Consider the following 18698-nt stretch of genomic DNA (forward strand, 5'->3'; position numbering starts at 1 on the left):
TCACCTCGGCCTCCTCAGTTTTTAGGAGATGAAACACAATCTTTAAACTCAACTGTTTTGAGACCTTTTATGTAAACTTCAACCCAAGGTGCTTCAGTTACTGTAAATGAAAACGTGTAAGATATTTGAAATGAATCAACTGAAAGCTAGATTCACTCAATGTGCAAAACAAGCAACAGGAATCAAAACCAGGAACATAAAAACAAAACAAACAAAAAAAGACGCCTGCTGTGAAGTTCGGATCAAAATAAGTAACAAAGGCTCTGGAGATTTGAGACGTGCCTGAAAACGAAGATCACTCTTATAACAAATAAACCAGATTCACATAAATAATCTGATTTTATTTTATTTGAAGGTACACTTTCTTTAAGCCGTAAAGTGCATAATTTTTCTTAGAAATTTGGAGAGTTGAGAGGACAACAACAACAACAAAAAAAGGATGTATATTCAGATCTGACCGACTGAACGTTTGTGCTCTTGTTTGTTTTTATTTGTTTGAGGACAAAGAGTTGAAAGGTGTGACTCTGGTAAGCACCAGTGTTGAGCACACTGTGAAAAATATAGGCACATCCCCCCCAAAACAGTCCTCCCTGCACGCTTCACAGGTTAGTGGATTAAAAAAAAAAAAAACACAAAACATCATTGGCTCTCAGAAAACAACAACAAAACAAATCTAACCGAAGCACTTCTTAGTTGACAGCCAGGAACGAATATGTGCTACGTTATAACAGCTCATGCTCGTCATACTCTATAAATTACTTTAAATAATAAAATTAATTACAGCATTAACAACACATATACATTGGTCGCACCAGCTTGATTTGCCCGATTGTGATGCATCTGCATCTGAATAGAAAATTCTGCCTGGCAAACGTAATGATGATCCCCCGCTTGACTCCCGTTCCAGGAACTTTAATCTGCGAAGCTCCTAAATATAAAAAACGTGCTGTTCCCTCTCCTTGGCGCAGCTGTAATATGACCAATAGGAAAGAAGGATGGGACTTTGTTTAGTTTTTTTTTGTCATTTAGCAACAATTAATTAAAAGGGAATTACGGTGGGAGTGTGTTGTGGCCTCTTCCCGGGTCGCCACAGCGGATCATGTGATCCGTATGTTTGATTTGGCACAAGTTCTACATCGAATGCTCGTCCCGACCTGAGCAATTGGGAGGTTGAGACTCCAGCTTAGGAAGTAACTGATAAGGAAACTAAAGTCATGTTAACTTCATTCAAATATTTGTGCACTCAAAATTGGATTTGTCACCATTATTTAAATCAGGGGTGTCAAACACATTTTGGTTCAGCGGCCACATGCGGCTCATTTTTCGTCTTGGAATTGTGCATTTAAATTTAATCTTTTCTTTGTTGTGGTGCCGAGTATACGTGGTGAAAAGGTCTATATTTTGGCAAATCTAAACAATTACTACAGAGAATGACTACAAACTCGACATTAAGCCAATTTTAATGAAACTATGGTGCATAATGCATTTGACACCCCCGACTTAAATGCATGCTCACAGGAAAATTGCTAATAAAGTACCTTAAATACATGATGGTTATTAAATGTTTCCAGATTGGGTCACACTGCCCAATTCACATTAATTATTCTTGTGAAAATTTTATATTTTGCACAAAAACAAAGAGTGAATCCTTCTTTATAGTTTAACTTGAAGGAAAACAAACTCCATATTATAAGTTTGATCAGATGAATTTCTCGCAGAGGAAACAGAGGAGTGGATAAGTTCACCATTGCTCAGCCACTTGATTACAATTTTAGAACCTTCTTCTCAAGCAACGATAACAGGGAATACTGTAAATACTTTATATTATACCTATACTTGTTTTCTATTTTATAGAAACAAAGCTTGTGACTAATTTCTGTACATAAAAACAACAGTTTCTTTAAAAAAAAAAAAAGAAAAAAAGAAGGTACTATACAGGTACACACAATTACAGAACCAGTAGCCTTAGTTTGGATGATTCACATCTTCATCAGGGTGCTGGGTGACGTTCTGGTGTGCTGGCTCTGATCCATGGAGACTGACTTTCAGTTATTAATGGGAGGTTGATGCATCGTGAGGCTCCTCTGCTCTAGTGTTGATTGTACCAGAAGTGTCTGTTAGTAATCCAGCACAGCTCGAGTAGAGCCTCATCGAGGGAAATCCAGGCAAAAAGAAGAAAAAGCAGCTAATCCAGCAAAACGTTTCCATATTTGTCCTTTAAAACATTTGGCTTCGAGGTCAGAAGGGAGGGTTTGTATCTTATGTACATGCAGCCCGATCTCTCTCCTTCTCGAGTAAGACGACAGACAGCAGTTTGCGTGTAGAAAAAAAAAAAGAAATAACCCCCCCCCCCCAGTTTGTAGAAAGCATGCCCTTATGTGCCGTTGGTGCCGGCCTCTTGTGTGTTGTTGTTGTCCAACATGCTGGAGCTGCTGCCGTTGGCCTCGGGGCGCTCCGGCACGTCTCCCAACACGGCCACTCGGATCACCTTCAGCCAGCGCAGCTTGACCTCCTCCGTGTCCGCGGCGAAGCTGTGGACGGACTTGGACTGCGAGAGGCGGAAGGTGGCCGGCGGGTCCGTGGGCCGGGCGCTGTCGTCCACAGAGTAACCCAGGAGGGGGATGGTGCAGTGGGCCTTCACATCCTGACACGAGAAAACAATTGCGATCAATCGAAAGCTTTGGTTAAGCGTCACCTCTGCGCTGTCGGGACAATTTTTTTTTGTGTTTCACCTGTGGAGCTCCGTAGAGGTAGAGCACCAGGCACTCCTTCTCGGGGATGACGCACCAAACCCTCTGCCAAGGTTTGCTCTTCTCCGAATACTGCAGGAAGCCACACATGATGCTGCTGTCTGTGAACTGACCCGCCTCGATCTGCACGGCAAGAACATGCACATGTCAGAACAGCCCTGCACCGTATACACATCACTTCAATATGTCAACATATTTAGGCAATTAGGAGATTCACTGCTCTGGAAAAATTATTAAAATCAACTAAGTCAACAAAGTTCTGAAAATCTGCTGTTGGGGACAGTAGACGCACCAAAAAGAATGCAGTAGTTTAATAAAATTTAAAGCTACTAATGTAATACCATGCCAATAATGTAATAAAAACAGACCTTATTATAATCAAGGCCATAGTTTGTATACTCGGTTAATAAATATGATTAATTTGTACCTTTGATAGTGGAATCGCAAATATACTGATGGAATACAGACATGATTGATTATTATATTTGAATTATTGGCATCATTACATTTTTCAATAGGTTTCTACGCTAATCAAATTATGTTTCTCTACATTTTGTTATACATTTGTGAAATCCATGTGTCTGGATTTTAAGGAATACCAAAAACAAAAAGCGACAGGACATTTAATCAATAATCATATTTTAAAAGGATATTTTTTTAAATTTTAATTCAATCATATAATACTTTATTAAACTATTACCAAAATGTAAATACACTATTCGTTGCAAGAATCCTGAACTAAAATAAGTTTAATACTGCTGTTTTTAGAGTATTTCAATAAGAACGTACATATAATGAATGAGTTGCACGTTAACTGAATATATAATTTCCTACGTGGACTTTACATAATCGTCCCGTGTGTGGAGGTTTTAAACTGAACTGAAATCCTGCATGTCATCAAACGTCACCTCGAGAATGCCCTTTTTTCTGCCCTCAGCCACGCCCTCGCCCTTCAAGATGGCGTAGCAGTCTTTGCAGACTTTGTTCTGCTTGAAGCCGTCGTATTCAAGCGCCACCTTATTGTCTGAGCACTTCCAGCAAACCACCTGCAACAAGAAGTCAAAAGTCAATTCTTTTTTACACACTTTAAATACTACAAGTTTCAGCGGGAAACTGAAACTGTGAGGAAAGCAGGAAATAAAAATGGAAGGAAATCAGATAAAAGAGCAATAAAATAGATTGAGGTTACAAAAAATAATAATAATAATTTGTATAAGTTTTACTTCGTATTTTGGTAAGAATGTATGGAATAACTAACTATGTATCAAAACACATAATGAATCTATATATTATAGATGTGCGTGGTGAAAAATGACAGTTATTTATTCATTGTTTCTGGTGGCGACGGAGCTTTAATCGATTTGAGTCAGAGATCAATTTTATCCCACTGAGCAGCAGCAGGCTGAGCAGAAGGTGAGGCTCGATGGGCCAAATCTTTAATGCGAGGTCATGTCACTAACATAACTTTACTCACGTAGCCGCAGGCTCTGCAGTGGTGTCTCCGCCGCGTGATGGCATTAAACGGCTCCCTGCACTTCATGCACATCGTCACTTCATTGTCACGGATCCATCGAGGGGCTCTCTTACCCAGCTCAGCTTTCTACAAAAAGGGGGGGGCAAACAAACACTCGTTACGACAGAACAGGCAAAACATCATCGCTTGGAACGGATCTTGTTGGAACACTGACCAAGACTTCGTCTGCATCTTTCAGTGCGTTTTTAAACGATTCATTTTTTTGATTGAAGATCTCAATGGTCTCCTGGAAAGCCTGTGAAAGAATAACGATGTGAAATGTGAATTTCTCTCAAGGCGAGTCGGTCAAACCCCCCCCCCCCCCCCCGCCAAAAGACCCCATTGTGGATTAACGTACTTTAATCCAGTCTGCCTTGTCTTGCTCCGAGCTGTGTGAGGGAGGATGAGAAAATAAATCATTAAAACAGAGAAGAGAATCATTTGACGTCAGGTGTGGTGAAGGAGTTTATTGAAAGATTTACTGGATTTAAAAATGAACACTGGGAGTGATATTAGTATATACAATAATATACTACTTTCACAAGTGTTTGTACTAAAAATAGAATTCTAATAGATAACTTAAAGTGGTCATATTATGCAAATTTCTCTTTCTAAAGGTTTTCCAACAGTAATAATTGTCCCAGTACCTGGAATGACGCCCCAGAAGTGAAGAAAGTCTGTCCTCTCTCTCCCTGGCTTGTTTGAATTTTTAAAAAGTGTGTTGCACCAACGAGCCAATCAGAAATCAAACCCTATATGGTGTCATCGGGGGATTAGCCAATCCCAATCAAGGTAGGCCCGCCCTTTGACTCCTCCCACAATTAGGCAGCTCTGCTCTGGCACCACGAGAGGAAGTACTTCCTCTTCTTCCCAAGATGGGCATGTGTGGGCGGAGCCAGTCCAGCTCACACAGACAGCAGATTCTTAATGTAGCTCATATGATCCAATATTTAAATGAATGAAAATCAAGGAAAAGCTGGATTTGGGGCAATAAACTTTTTGGGACCAAGGAGACCCATGTGAAAGTGTTGAAAAGCTGGATACGATGACCCCTTAAAAACAAAACAAAACAAAAAAAAAACCGAGTACCTGGCCTGGAGCTCTAATGTCCTCTCCCTCCCCGACACTTGGAACGTAAAAGGGTAGTCCTCATTGTGCGATTCCCGCACGGTCATCCCGTCGATGCCGATCCGTGTCCTCACTGTGTACTTCGGCCCGCCCAGGCTGAACTTGGGCACGCAGTACAGCAGCATGTTGTTGAACTGGTAGATAAAAAAAGAACAGGAAAGCTGATAGATCAGCGCTCCTGTGGATCAGGCTCTTCACGTAGCGTCTTTCCTCAGGGTGCAGCATGAAACTCTGCAGGGGGCCCGAATGACGCGGCCGGGACTCATTTTGCACGCAGCTAATGAGAAACAGCAACAACATAATCGCATCAACCAGCAATCTTCATAATTTAGAGAAGGGTTCATGTGCCCCTGAGGTGTCGTTACACGGGAGGTGTTCCTGGCATGAAACGATTCACTTGTTTTAAATTGAATAGTGCAGAAGAAGTCAGGCCTCAGCATATTTCCCTGCAGTCGGAGAGGTGAGTGTTTTCGTGACCCTCACCAGGAAGAGATATCGCTCCATCGCCGAGGCGTTCCTGGCCGCCAGTTTGAGGAGGTGGCCCTCCTTGATGAACTCGTTAGAGGCGTGCACGATGTCCTCCTCCTCCCCCAGCATCTCGTAAATCTCCATCAGCTTCTTTAGATTCTCCTGATTGATTAAGAGGAGCCATTTTTTGTTTTTTTAGTCGGAAGTGACACAGTTTGGAGAGATTCTTTTGAAATAAATCGGCTTTACTCACAGATTTCCTGATGGCGCTGTTGGAGTGAGTAGCAGCCGTGGCAATGATTTCTAATGATTCTGAAGAGAAACAAAATCCATTAATTCAGAGGCAACATCTCAACGTTGGTTGAGCGGTGGTTCGGTGTAAATTTTCCTCACTTTCTGAGTCTCGTCGGTCCGGATCATCCGGAGGCAGCTTCTTAAGGTAATCTTTCAGCAGCATCTCGTATCGAGGGACCCTCTGCACCGGCTCCAACATGTGGTGCTGGAGCGTCAAAGAGCCACACACCTCTTGACTCTGTCCAGAAATGACAAGAAAAGATCGAAAAGTGGTCCCGGTTCATATTTGGAAAAATTGTGTCAGACACGACTTTGTTTTCTAAAAATAAAAACAGTGGTTTTTTTTGTTTTTTTTTATTAATAATTCACCACATTTGGTCTTGAGCTGCACAGTATCAAGTGGAAAAGAACTCTTAAGTATATAATGTTTAACTGAAATTGTTTCTTTTTCATGTCTTTCTAGTTCGTGAGCGTCTGTAACTCCCATCAGCTTCACAAAAGGAGCAGTTTTCTGACCTTGTTACTTTTTCTTGATTTTTGAGCTCCTGGCTTCTGCAATAATACTTGAATAAATAAAAAACGGTATTAAATAATAAGGGCTATTTTCCTTAATATTTACAATTCGGTCCCTTTGAGCTCGCACAGTCCAAAAAACCAATTTATTGCAGTTAAGCCAGCTTTTTGCAGTATGTATGCTGTGCATGTCATTGCAGTAACAATAAATTTGCTTTTCTGCAGCTCTGATAGAGTCTTATCTAGTCTTCAGATTGTTCTTCTCAGAATGTCCTCTTTTCTGGTTTGGCCCCAGTTTTTAATCACTCTTATTCTCCTGCTTTTCCCACAGCTTCACTCACACGGTCATCGTCATTTTAAAGTCCTTAACGTGCTTGTTAACAACGTCCAGCACCACTGGTGTCTCATCCCCCCCCAGTTATGATCACTACTTGGTTGTTTATTGTGTGCGCCCGATGTTTCCTAATCCAGACTGGATTTGACCTCACAGACCATTAAGTACCTGTATGTCCTGAATTATGGCCTTGAACTGAGGCGTGCGGTCGGTCCAGTGCTTCAGCAGCTCCATGGCCTTGTCGAAATTCTTCACATACTCGGCGTACATTTTGAGGAAGGGTGTAAGTTTCTGCAGGATGTCCCCGATACGAGGTGTGGATGCCCTGCGATGAAGAAGAGACAGTCATGTATCCAGAACAGACGCCTTGCTTTTAGGCAAAAAGTCCTTCACCGGGATTCAGCAATCAGCATCTGAGCAAAACAGGAATCTTGCTGGGGCATTAACTCTCGTGTCGGGGCTGAAGCTCACCATTCTCCCATGCGTTTCTCCAGGTCTGGCAGCAGAAACTGGCCGTGGAACGTGTGGATGGAGGAGATGTTGGAGAAGATGTTTTTCACCACCTCCACAGGGAACGTTCCTTTATTTGCTTCCTCCATCAGCTTTGCACAAAATACCTGAAGAGGCACAGTTACAGCATATTGACTTTGATTTCCATCATAAAAAGGAAATAGAAACGCTAAAGCTGGAACATTTCAATGAGTCACTCGCCTGGTCCAGCAGGTTCAGCCGTGCTACGTACGCCTTCTCCGTTTTCAGGAGCTCACTGGCAATTTTAAAAATCTTCTGTTCGTTCGTCTCCTGCAAAACAACGGCACATTCATGGGATTATTTATGTTTTTATTTCGACTCATTTGAATTCAATATCCCCAGTTTGATTTCAGGCTTTAGTGAGGAGTTTGGTGGCATGTTCTCCCTGTGCATGCATGAGTCTTGTACCCAAGTTGAATTCAGAACTCTAACTTTGCCATTATCCTGATCATAGGTATTGTAGATGTACTCATCCAAACTCAAAGGGACTTCCCTCGATATTGACTGTTCATCTGAGCGAAAACGAAAATGCAGAAGTCTGGTTTGAATCGTTTCGCGATGCAGAGTTACCGTTCGACGGCATTCTCATGTTTTTGTCGCTTAAAAATTGCAGTTCTCTCCGCAAGTTCCTGTTTGGCTCACGACTGGATTCACAACGCAAACGCCAAGTCTGTGAGCGCGACGATTTTCCAAAAGACAAAACAGCTGAGGGGAGACGTTCAGAGCCAACAGTGCAGTGAAAGCACTGACAACTTTCCAGGTGTTTCAGTGTCGCCTCAAGTCCATCGCCGTTTTGGTTGCGATGCTTGCAGGATCAGGTTGTCCTGGTGTGTGTGTGTGTGTGTGTGTGTGTGTGTGTGTGTGTGTGTGTGTGTGTGTGTGTGTGTGTGTGTGTGTGTGTGTGTGTGTGTGTGTGTGTGTGTCATTAGCGCAGGGCTGACAGTTGTCTGGCCTGCGGTGTCAACCGAGGCTATCAGAAAAGGAAATGAGAATATGGAAGAAGGGAAATGACACCACCTAAAACAAAGACACAAATCTGCAACTCGGCCTCAGCCGACAGTCCGGTTTCAGTAGCCAGACAATTGGTGAAGAACAAAACTGTAATTAATAAATGTAAGGTTTCTTTCTGGCATGCCAGCTCATTTTACTGGCAGTGCGTATTTATAGCGTATGTGTAGCCACAGTCAGGCATTGTGGTCACCTTAAATATAATAAAAACACACTGGTCAATTTAGAGTTAACTATATATAGTTGAATTCAACAATCCCAAAACAGTTATGCCACGTTACGTCATCAGTGATCTCATCATCATCATCTACTGCTACCCAACATATTCTAATATCAGAATCAGAATTCACTTTATTAATCCCTGGGGGAAATTCTTTGACATTGCTCCACATAGAAAGAAACAGATGGTTTGAATAAAGTTAAATAAGTAATATTTATCTAACTGCCCGTGCATCTACAAAGTTAAAGCTCAGTGGTGATGGTGTGGCAGAGCAGACCATTACTCTTCTATTATGATAAATCTATAAAGGGGCTGATCCCAGCTGGCTGGAGGCGAAGGCAGCGTCAGTCACACGACTCATAAATTGGGATTATTCTGAGAAAATTCACACAGGGGGAACACGCAAGCTACAGCACCGGTCACGTACACACTCCTGCAATTATTCATTTATTTATGTGGCCCAACAGGTACAATCGGACCTCATTGTCACATTCCTCACTTATATATGACTTTATCCAGCTCAGGAGTCAATACCAACCGACGATGGGCAAAGGTAGGATACACCCTGGACATGCTCATCACAGTGTCACAAATTACCAAGGGTTAGCTCATACCTTTATTTTGAAAAGCCATGCATGCGCAGGGAGAACATGGAAACTCCACTGGACTCAAATGCACTTTATATGACGCGTTAAATCCACTGCCCCACTGCTCTCCACAGAAACATCCGGTTTATTTGGTCACATTTCGAAACACACCAAGTAGCCTTCTAATTAAAATAATTATTTAAAGGATGAGATCTAATTCATCTCCAGAGGGCCGTCCAATCATCTTTTCTGCACTGCTTTATCCTGTTCGGAGTCACAGGGCGCTGGAGCTGATCCCAGCTGACTATTGGTCAAGGCAGGTTACATCACAGGCCAGAGAGACAAACAGACAGACAACAACACACCAATTACAGGCAGTTCAGGGACACCGATTCACCTCACATGCTTGTTTTTGTACTGTGGGAAGACAACATGTTGGAGAAAACACACACACGCAAGCAAACGTCACACAAAAAAGCCTTGGATTTGAAGTTATCACTTATAAAGAGGGGACAAAAATCTATATATTTTAGAATTTAATTTTAAGTAAATCAATATAAACTTCAACAAAAACGGACATGAACATTTTTTTTTTTTTAAAACAGACATTTGTGTCACATATACTCTACACCACAGATAAAAAAATCGTTCAAGTTTAAATTTAAACGTTACTTTGGCACTATTTTACCGGTGCGGTAAAGATGAAATTAGGCTGAATGTGCCCTTTAAATTAAAAAGCGTTTGACACCCCTACGTTGGATAAAGCAGTGCAGACTGTGGGTGGATGATGGTGAAGTAAACCACGTGGCAGCTTCCTGACAGCAAACGTTTTTACATCTCACAGTGGCTGAAATACCACTGATGGCTCAGTTGTATGAGGTTTCTCAGTCAATCATGGCTGTAAAGCAGCATTTAAAGCAAGAGTGCAGTGGACAATTAATGACAGTTTTTAATGGGTTTTTATTTTATTTTATTGTCACCACACTTAAATTAGCAATCAACATAAAGAGAAACTACACTATGTTAATTCAAGCAAAAAGGACTAAACAAGCTGATTAAAAAAAAATCCACTAACTTTGATAAAGTCACTCAGACTCAATCTAGAGTGAATTAATCCATTTAAATTAAGTTCCCAGTTCAGAGTCTACAGTTAGATGAATAACAGTCATCACCAAAGTTAACCTTACACTTGACTTTTCTGCCTCTCAGGCCGACAACACAACTAGAAATAAGAGTTGTTTTGACTGAGCAGGATGCAGAGTTAAATATGGGGCATCTGGTGTGACTGACTGAAGTACTATAATCTTTGGCTGGTCCTCTCTCACAGCGTTGAGGGCTGTGTGGTTGTTTTCATCGCTGCAAAGACGGAGATTCATCTAAACCTGAGATATTTATAAATGGTGGACAACAGCCGGCATCATAGTTTCCCATGCGGGAGGCTGCTGAGGCACGAACTCAGCTGCTCAAATGTTTGACATCTGCTGAGCCTTCACAGAAAATAACCCCTCTGAGACGGACATGAATACGATGAATAAAATACGCACACACACACACACACACACACACACACACACACACACACACACACACACACACACACACACACACACACACACACACACACACACACACACACACACACACACACACACACACACACACACACTTCTTCTTCTTCCCTTGTAACTCTACACTTACAATGTTAGCGTGACCCTGAGGAGAAGCGGTTCGGATGATTTAATTAGACTGAAAGCTGAGAAAGTAAATATATTCCCCAGTCTGACGAGTCAGAGGAACAAGAAAAGCTGTGAGAGGCGTGAAAGTGTGCGACATAAAGTGTGTATTTTGGCTGAACTGTGAACTGGCAACCCTGATACCAGTCCTGCAGCACCTGGTGCTTGAAGCCGGGTCCCGGGAACACCAGGATGTGACATGTAAAAAAGTGAACGCCGTGTCCGTACCTTCGGCTCTGCGCTCCCTCCTTCACTCCCGTCATTGCGGCTGTCCTCGGTCTCGGCGTGGCTTTCTGCCTCGGTCCTGCCTGCGTGCGTTGATGAGTGATCATCACTTTGCTCTGCACTCCCCATGTCTCCATTCACCAGCCTGAGATCCTCGACCCTCGCCTCGTCATGATAGCTCTCCTCCCTGTCCTCTTTCTCCATCTGCACTAGCACCCCGTTCGCTGCCGGTTTGGGCGCATCCTGCGTCGCCGTCATGACAGAGGTGGAGTTGTTCTCCTCAGTCCTGCCGGGCTCCACCTGCTTCTGGAAGGCGTGGTGGGCCGGGCTGCCGTTGGTCGCCTTGCTGATGTGTTTGACCGGCGAGCCGTCTCTCTTGCTCTCTGGGTTGCTGGAGGAACAAGCGGAAAAGGCAAAGGAGGAAGCGGGTCAGCTGGGCGACAGCACACAATGAGTTAACGACCACGCTTCCTAAAAACAAAAAACCGTAGAGGAAAACGGGCTAGAGAGAGAGAGAGAGAGAGAGAGAGAGAGAGAGAGAGAGAGAGAGAGAGAGAGAGAGAGAGAGAGAGAAAAGAAGACAGATTGCTGAAGGCTATTTAGCAGCTGCTCGTAGTGGCACGGTGACGGAGAGTTGTGGGGATCCGCAGTAAGCAGAGAGCTTTTACACGTGAGTGCGAGAGTTAAAAATAAACTTGTGGAGATGCACAAACTTCCTGCTGTCTTAGGAGGCTGCTGAATGCAGAGGAAGTGTGAGCACAGCAGAGCAGGATAGGAGCTACAGTATAATGAGGAAGACAGGAGGAGGTACAGCTATACTCCCGAGAGGTGGATGCTGTCCTACTTACACACACACACACACTGAACCTGCTTGATATATGATGTTGTGAAATCTCTCTTTTTTTTTTTTACTTGTACATGAATGAATATAAAAACCAGCTTGCATGAAGGTGGAAATAAAGCTTCGGTTAAAAAAGTAAAACAATATCACCATTCAGTTGTCAGAAATCCTGTACCAGCAGCCAGTGCAGCTGTTTCCCCACAAACGACGACCCCCCCCCCCCCCCCCCCCCCCGGACGTCCAGTGTTAGAACAAGCAGCCACAGCAGCCACTGTACATCAGCCCTCCATTCACACTAACAATCACATTTCACCAAGAAGCAGATTTGACGGCTCTAATCGAACATTTAGTGATGCAAGAAACCAACAGCAGGTGATTTAAAAAAAATATAAAAATAAAAAACGTTTTGTATTTTTTTCAGCCTCAGTGACATTCTTTGTTGCACTGACTGCGACTGCCGGTAGAAACAGGAAGTAGGTGTAAATAGGGGAACAACAACAAGCTGGTGAAACACTCCACAGATGAATCAGGTCTGGGGCTGTGAGCCACCTGAGGTTTGTGTACGTGAAAAGATATATTGTGTGCCTCTCACAGGAAGACTGAATAATGTCACGACTAGCTGGCCAGATATACTGCTTTTCAAAAAACAAACAAACAAGAAAACAAAAGAGACACACTTCACTCTGTCGGTGGACACATCAGTTCCTCTTTGCATATAAATAACACAGAAAGTGTTCCGGTGCACAACAGTGTTTTAAAGTAAACGCTCCCACTTGTGGCCATGTGGCTGTTTTGGGCCACTCTGGAGCAGCATGTGAACCAGATTAGTATATTAGTAGGCTAATTCTGTTCTCACAGGCTTTCTCTTCTCTCGGCTGCAAGGCCACTAGAGGGATAATCCCCGCGGCCCAGCCGAGTCTGAATGAAAAAGAAGCACCCAGTTCGCTCAGATTAACCTCATTTCACACTGGAGAGCGTGATGAAAAGGTGTGGAGAAAACTCTGGTGTGCTTGGTTAGGATTTGTCAGTCTGTTCTTCGGGGACGGCAGGAGACGACCCCGGGAATGCAAAGATTACAGTTTAAAAAAAAAAAAAAAAGAGACAGTGGGGAAATCTCACTGGCTCGCCACTGCGGCAGTCTGAATATTTCTTTTGGGGGCAAAACTGTACGGGCGAGCAGGCAGGACAAGGGCGCCATTGTTGTGCCTCTCATGGCTTTTAAAGGGGCTCAATCACAGAGACAAGGCCGCAGCTAAAATTTACATAATTGTATGAAGAACAAAAAGTGTATGTGCATGCTCAGTATTTTCTTTTTCCTTTAAGTGGCTTTGTCAATTTAAAATTAGATTGTAACCATCTGAAACCTTTTTTTTTTTTAAACTGTAATCTTTGCATTCCCGGGGTCGTCTCCTGCAGTCCCCGAAGAACAGACTGACAAATCTTAACCAAGCACACCAGAGTTTTCTCCATTCGGAATGTTAATTTACAAGATTTATTGCGAGTTTAGCTTATAAAGTTGTGAAAATCAAGAATACTGTATCTGAAAATTTCACAATACTTCATTTTCTAATAAGCAAAGGCCATAATCATCACAATCATAAGTCAAAATATGCTTAAAAATGATTTAGTTTCCATGTCGTGAGTGAAACTTTTCCTCCACGTGAAATGTCAGACATGCAAAAGCCACCACATCACCACAAGGAGGAGTAACTCAAGACGCACCCTACCTCGATCTCCTGGGTTTCATCTCACAACGCAGAGTCTCGTCCCACAACTGAATGAGGACCTGTGTTTTCACTTGCCAGTACAAATCTCCCTTTATCCCCCCTCCTCACTAACGCCCGGTGTGTCAGGCAAAGTCTAATCTCTCCGCTAAAGGTACGACCAGCCGGGCGCCGGCTGAAGACTTTAATCAAGACACTTCTGCTTTTCATCCCTGAAAGAGCTGCCGTACGAAAGGTTAGGAAAGACAACATTTTCCGTCACTGTGATTGCGACAGCCTCGCCGAGGTTGTTTTTTTTTTATTACAAGACAATGAGGCGACGCAGATGGAGTTATTCAACCAGAAACAATCTGTTGTGCTTTACTGGCGACGGACTGAGAGAAGGTGTTTTCAATCAACACAACAGCCACTTGTCATGAAGAATATTGCATAAAGTGAACAATTCCCGAGACAAATCTTCCAATTATCCTTTTTCTTTTTGGCAGGATCCAATCTGCATTTATTTTAATTCTTTAGAGGAAAACATTCCCCACCAGAGAGAGAGAGAGAGAGAGAGAGAGAGAGAGACAGTGAAGACTGCATACCTGTTCTCAAAACGACTGATTAGATCTGAGACTTTGGAGTGTTTCTCCTTCACTCTCTCCCGGTTCACAGCTCCTCCTCCTCCTCCTTCTTTCCCACCACCTCCGTCCTCCATGACGTGTCTGAGTGGTGGTAGGTGAAACCTGCTCAGTGAAGACGGGACCTCTGTCACTGGGCTCTGGAGGTGCAGTGGCTTTGGGGGCACTAGAAAGGAGACATGGGAAAAGTCTGAACACCAGCCTTGAATACTGATGACCTGCTCTGATGCTTTTCACATTAGGTAATAGGCCGCCGCAATATTACTCTAAAGCTGCAGGGGGCAGTGTAAGCCATCCCAATTGACAGCACTTGTCACTGAGCTGGTTTTAACAGTCACAAGCAGAAAGTACCTGAAAAGATTTAAACATGTGCACAAATCGGTGTTTTCCCAAATCAATGCCCGGCTTGATTTACAGCCACAGGAGGGAAAAAAAACAAACCCAAAAAAACCCACGGAGCTTTATCTCCTGTCTTATCTGTGTGAAATGATTTACTCGGCTCAAATAAAAGAGGAACGAGACTCCGGGTTCACTGATCCCACTCCAGCTTGCATAACTTGATTCCTGTTATAACCGTTTCGTGAACACAATCACACAGTGTACAGCAAGTCCTCAGAAAGGTTAAAACAAACTAGTGCACCATGGTGATTTTTTCCCTTTATTTAAAATTTGTTTGGACAATCAAAATGTGAGAGCATAAGAGACTGTGCGTGTCAATACTATCCAACAGACAATTCTCTGTGACTCTCACATTGTTTGACCTTCCCGCTGTGCGGCCCCGATTTGCTCTCATGTACCTTGTGGTTTCGACGGCAGCCGGGCCCTGCTGCCGGAGCTTCTTCCATTGACCTCCGCCCGGGTCCTGTCACTGCTGAATCCACCTGCACGGTTCAGACACGCCTGGATGCTGGGCACGCTGCTCTGTACATGCGCCGGGATGCTGCCTAACGCTGGAGGACACACAGAGGAAACGCATCCATGACAATCAGGTCAAAGACTTCAGGGACAGTAAACTGTTCTACTAAGACAAAAAAAAATTTTTTATAAAAAAAACTGGCTAAAATAAAAGTGGAATATAATATGTAATGCAATTAAATGTAAGATGATATAAAAACATTAAAGCGGTAGACAATAACCTAAAAAAAAATCTTTGAAATTTTTATCACCATCAACAATACCGATATGGCCAAATGTTACAACTACTTATCATCAATAATTATTTATAATATCGAGTGAACGAACAAGTTCCTTAATTTTTATCTGACGAGGAAGCAATTAAAAAAGAATAACTCAGCTTTTCCTGACGTCGAACTGAAAGCATGAGCGTCACTTTTGTCGATGCACCTTGTTTCAAAAAGCGCTCGTCCAACATACAAACAGTTATTTTGTCCTTCTAGGACAGTCATTTCCAATTGTCAGTGATTTTGGTTGCATCACATCACACACACGTGTCACAAAAAACTTAAATGTAATTGAAAAGTACAATTTAAAAATATATGTATTGTTAAAATTATTATTTGTTCTAAACAAGTCAAAACACACAAAATAGAAAAAAATTATCTATTTTCACTAAGATGAATGTATATACATATTGTATATACACATCAATACACACACACACACGTTCATGCGCACACACACACACAAAATATGAATAAATAGATATTTTATGAATATACCTGATCTACATTCATACTTAGACATGCACATAGAAATACACATAACACATTATCTACTTGAACATAAAACTGTCTAATAGCTTAAAAGGATTCTACATAAACTGAAAATGCAAATCATTTACATTTTTAGCTTTAGAAATCATAAAAACCATCAGAAAATTTGTTGATATTTCGTTTTAATAATAAAATAATCCGATGATTTCCAATTTTGTTTTAACGGGGACCAGTTTTCACAGCGAAGCTATACAAAAAAATGTGCATCACGGCGTCAACGTTTAAGTTTTCTTTTGATACTCGTCCCACAATAATGTTCAATGCAAAAACAAATGCACCTAAAACGCAATAAGTAATATTTTACAGTGGTGTAAAATAGTCCGTAAAGACTCAATCAAGGCTTTTTTCCTCCTCTTTCACGAGCCTCCGTTTCCTTTTGCAGCTCATCGAATGTTTCACCAGACATGACATGCAGTCTCCTTTGTGTCCCATAGAGCAAGAGTTCATTCCTATCAAATATTCATTGTTGCAAATATGACTATGATAAATAGCGGAAGAATAAATACTAGTGAGTATCACACACTTCAGTTGCTTATCCAGCTAATCATCCAGTTGACGATACTCTCCGGTGAGACTTTTCCCTCCAACCAGCTGGCCACAGATGGCACAGCTTTTGTATTCAGACTGCGCAGACAGACTAATTTAATACCAACACAGACTGACAGTATTTACAGCAGCGTAATCTACCCGTCTCTGACCTCACAGCCAACAAACACACACACGGGTCTCCGAGGAGCAGCCCAGTAAGGCAAATGCCCATATATGGGGCTCTGCTGCCAGAAGAGTGTAGGCACTCTCATTATTTTACAAGATATCAGTGCATTGGTTTCCATTTGAAGTGGCCACTTAAGAAGGTGTGTGCAATTCAACAGAAGTGACGCTGATGCATCGGGCGAATGCAGAAATCAATGCTCGCCTAACTCGTGCAGACAAACAGCGGCGTGCGGCGAACCATCTATAGCTGTAGAGTGAAGAGGACATGTTGAGATTTCTGTAAAAAAAAGTGAACTCCTGCCATTGGTGCATGTTCTGTTTTCAGCCATGAACGGCCTGCAGTACAGAGACTGATGATCTGTTTGGCTCCCAAGTCATGCTAATAAGGAGAAGGAGGAACTTTCCATCCTTGTACCATAAATTATGGAGAGGAGGTTCTTAATTTCTCGATAGACTCGGTCTCTTCTGGTCTGAAAGTGCAGCTGGTTGATCTATTTATAGAGGAGGGGGGCATTACCATGCACACCAACTTCATTTTTTTTCTGAAAATGATCTTCCACCCGAGCTAATAGAAGGAGTGTCTATGTGGCTGCTCTCTTCTACAGGGGCTGCCACAGTCATTGCATTTTGCACTGTAGAGTTTTCACAATGGACGCCGTTCCTGGGTTTCAACCCAGGTCCCCCATTATCAAAGTCTTTTAATAGTTTGGGAACATTGTTAAGATTTCACTGTGCATTTTATACTTATTATAACTTCAGTTACAAATCACTTGGTAAATTACACTATTCAATGAAAGATTAATATGTGGTTAAATGCTGTGAAACAAATAAATTGTACACGCCCTGTATTCATTTTAGTTCATTTTTAGGAAGCATTATTACGATCAAGGCCCCGTTTTGGGTGTAGGTTTACACGACAACGGTGCCCGGAGCCACAGAAAACACAACTTTTTGATCACGTTTTATAGCAGGAAATCTCCCGTCATAGCAATTCGACTTTGTCGTCGGCCCATGCGAATACTCTTGTGTACTCTGCATAGTTAATGTTTACAGTATATCGTATTGTTCTCTGTGTGCATGTGTTAAAAGAAACAAACAGCACCCACTAGTGGCTTAAACTGAACGCTGAATCAAAAACGATGATTTATGAAGCAGCAAAAAACCTATGAATTCAAAATATGTATGACCTTGTCTTCATGAAGAACTATTCAGACGTGCAGTCGTCTGTCCAGTCAGTTGCAGAAAATTAGCCAGTTTCACTTTCTGGTTGACGATAGATGTTTACAGTTTGACCTCGAAGAAAGTAATAAAACATTCTCTAAGAAATTCTCTCTCTCATTATTGTGGCATTTAGCAGAATGAAATCATTTTGGTCATCCTGACTGACCTGAAACAGGAGAGGTTGAGTCTGATTTAACTTCAGACATTGAGAAAAAAACAAGTGTTATGTGTCTTTTTGCACAGTGTCCGTAAACTACTGGTTTCAACTGTGTACTAGTACTGTGAGTACAGAAAGTTCACAACCATGTAATTATGACACTGTGTGACAAATAAGAGCTCAATGTCACATCACAGAGCGAACAAAGCCAGCCGATATGTTTGGGGAAGTCATTGCGTGAAAGGTTGTGGCCTTTGTTTATGCAAACTGAAGGGAGAGTCAGTTCTGAGATTACTTTACTTCATATTTGCACAAATAGGTGCACTAAAACAGTGATCAACACATGATGACGCTCAAATAAAAGTTTATGAGCAGGATATTATA

The 18698-nt window shown here is 42.3% G+C and overlaps 1 protein-coding gene across 5 annotated transcripts in view; it reads right to left on the bottom strand.

Annotated features, from left to right (window-relative positions):
- Positions 1 to 497: 497 nt before the first annotated feature.
- Positions 498 to 18698, bottom strand: part of fgd4a (FYVE, RhoGEF and PH domain containing 4a) — a 53133-nt gene continuing 34932 nt past the window's right edge. For 3 of the 5 annotated variants that reach the window (XM_080475078.1, XM_080475079.1, XM_080475081.1), the window contains exons 3-18: positions 15287 to 15439; positions 14454 to 14655; positions 11308 to 11695; positions 7712 to 7801; positions 7472 to 7617; positions 7169 to 7325; positions 6253 to 6391; positions 6113 to 6171; positions 5875 to 6021; positions 5353 to 5525; positions 4622 to 4652; positions 4439 to 4519; positions 4225 to 4350; positions 3659 to 3796; positions 2733 to 2873; positions 1021 to 2644 (exon numbers count right to left, since the gene is read on the bottom strand). In XM_080475078.1, the coding sequence (XP_080331204.1) occupies positions 2375 to 2644; positions 2733 to 2873; positions 3659 to 3796; positions 4225 to 4350; positions 4439 to 4519; positions 4622 to 4652; positions 5353 to 5525; positions 5875 to 6021; positions 6113 to 6171; positions 6253 to 6391; positions 7169 to 7325; positions 7472 to 7617; positions 7712 to 7801; positions 11308 to 11695; positions 14454 to 14655; positions 15287 to 15439 (2441 nt within the window). In that variant the 3' untranslated portion in view covers positions 1021 to 2374. Of the gene's footprint in view, positions 2645 to 2732; positions 2874 to 3658; positions 3797 to 4224; positions 4351 to 4438; positions 4520 to 4621; positions 4653 to 5352; positions 5526 to 5874; positions 6022 to 6112; positions 6172 to 6252; positions 6392 to 7168; positions 7326 to 7471; positions 7618 to 7711; positions 7802 to 11307; positions 11696 to 13872; positions 14020 to 14453; positions 14656 to 15286; positions 15440 to 18698 lie in introns of those variants that run through there. The other 2 variants (XM_080475080.1, XM_080475082.1) reach the window with 2 other exon arrangements.

The sequence above is a fragment of the Lipophrys pholis genome, assembly GCF_963383615.2.
Source record: "Lipophrys pholis genome assembly, chromosome: 11".
NCBI lineage: Eukaryota > Metazoa > Chordata > Actinopteri > Blenniiformes > Blenniidae > Lipophrys > Lipophrys pholis.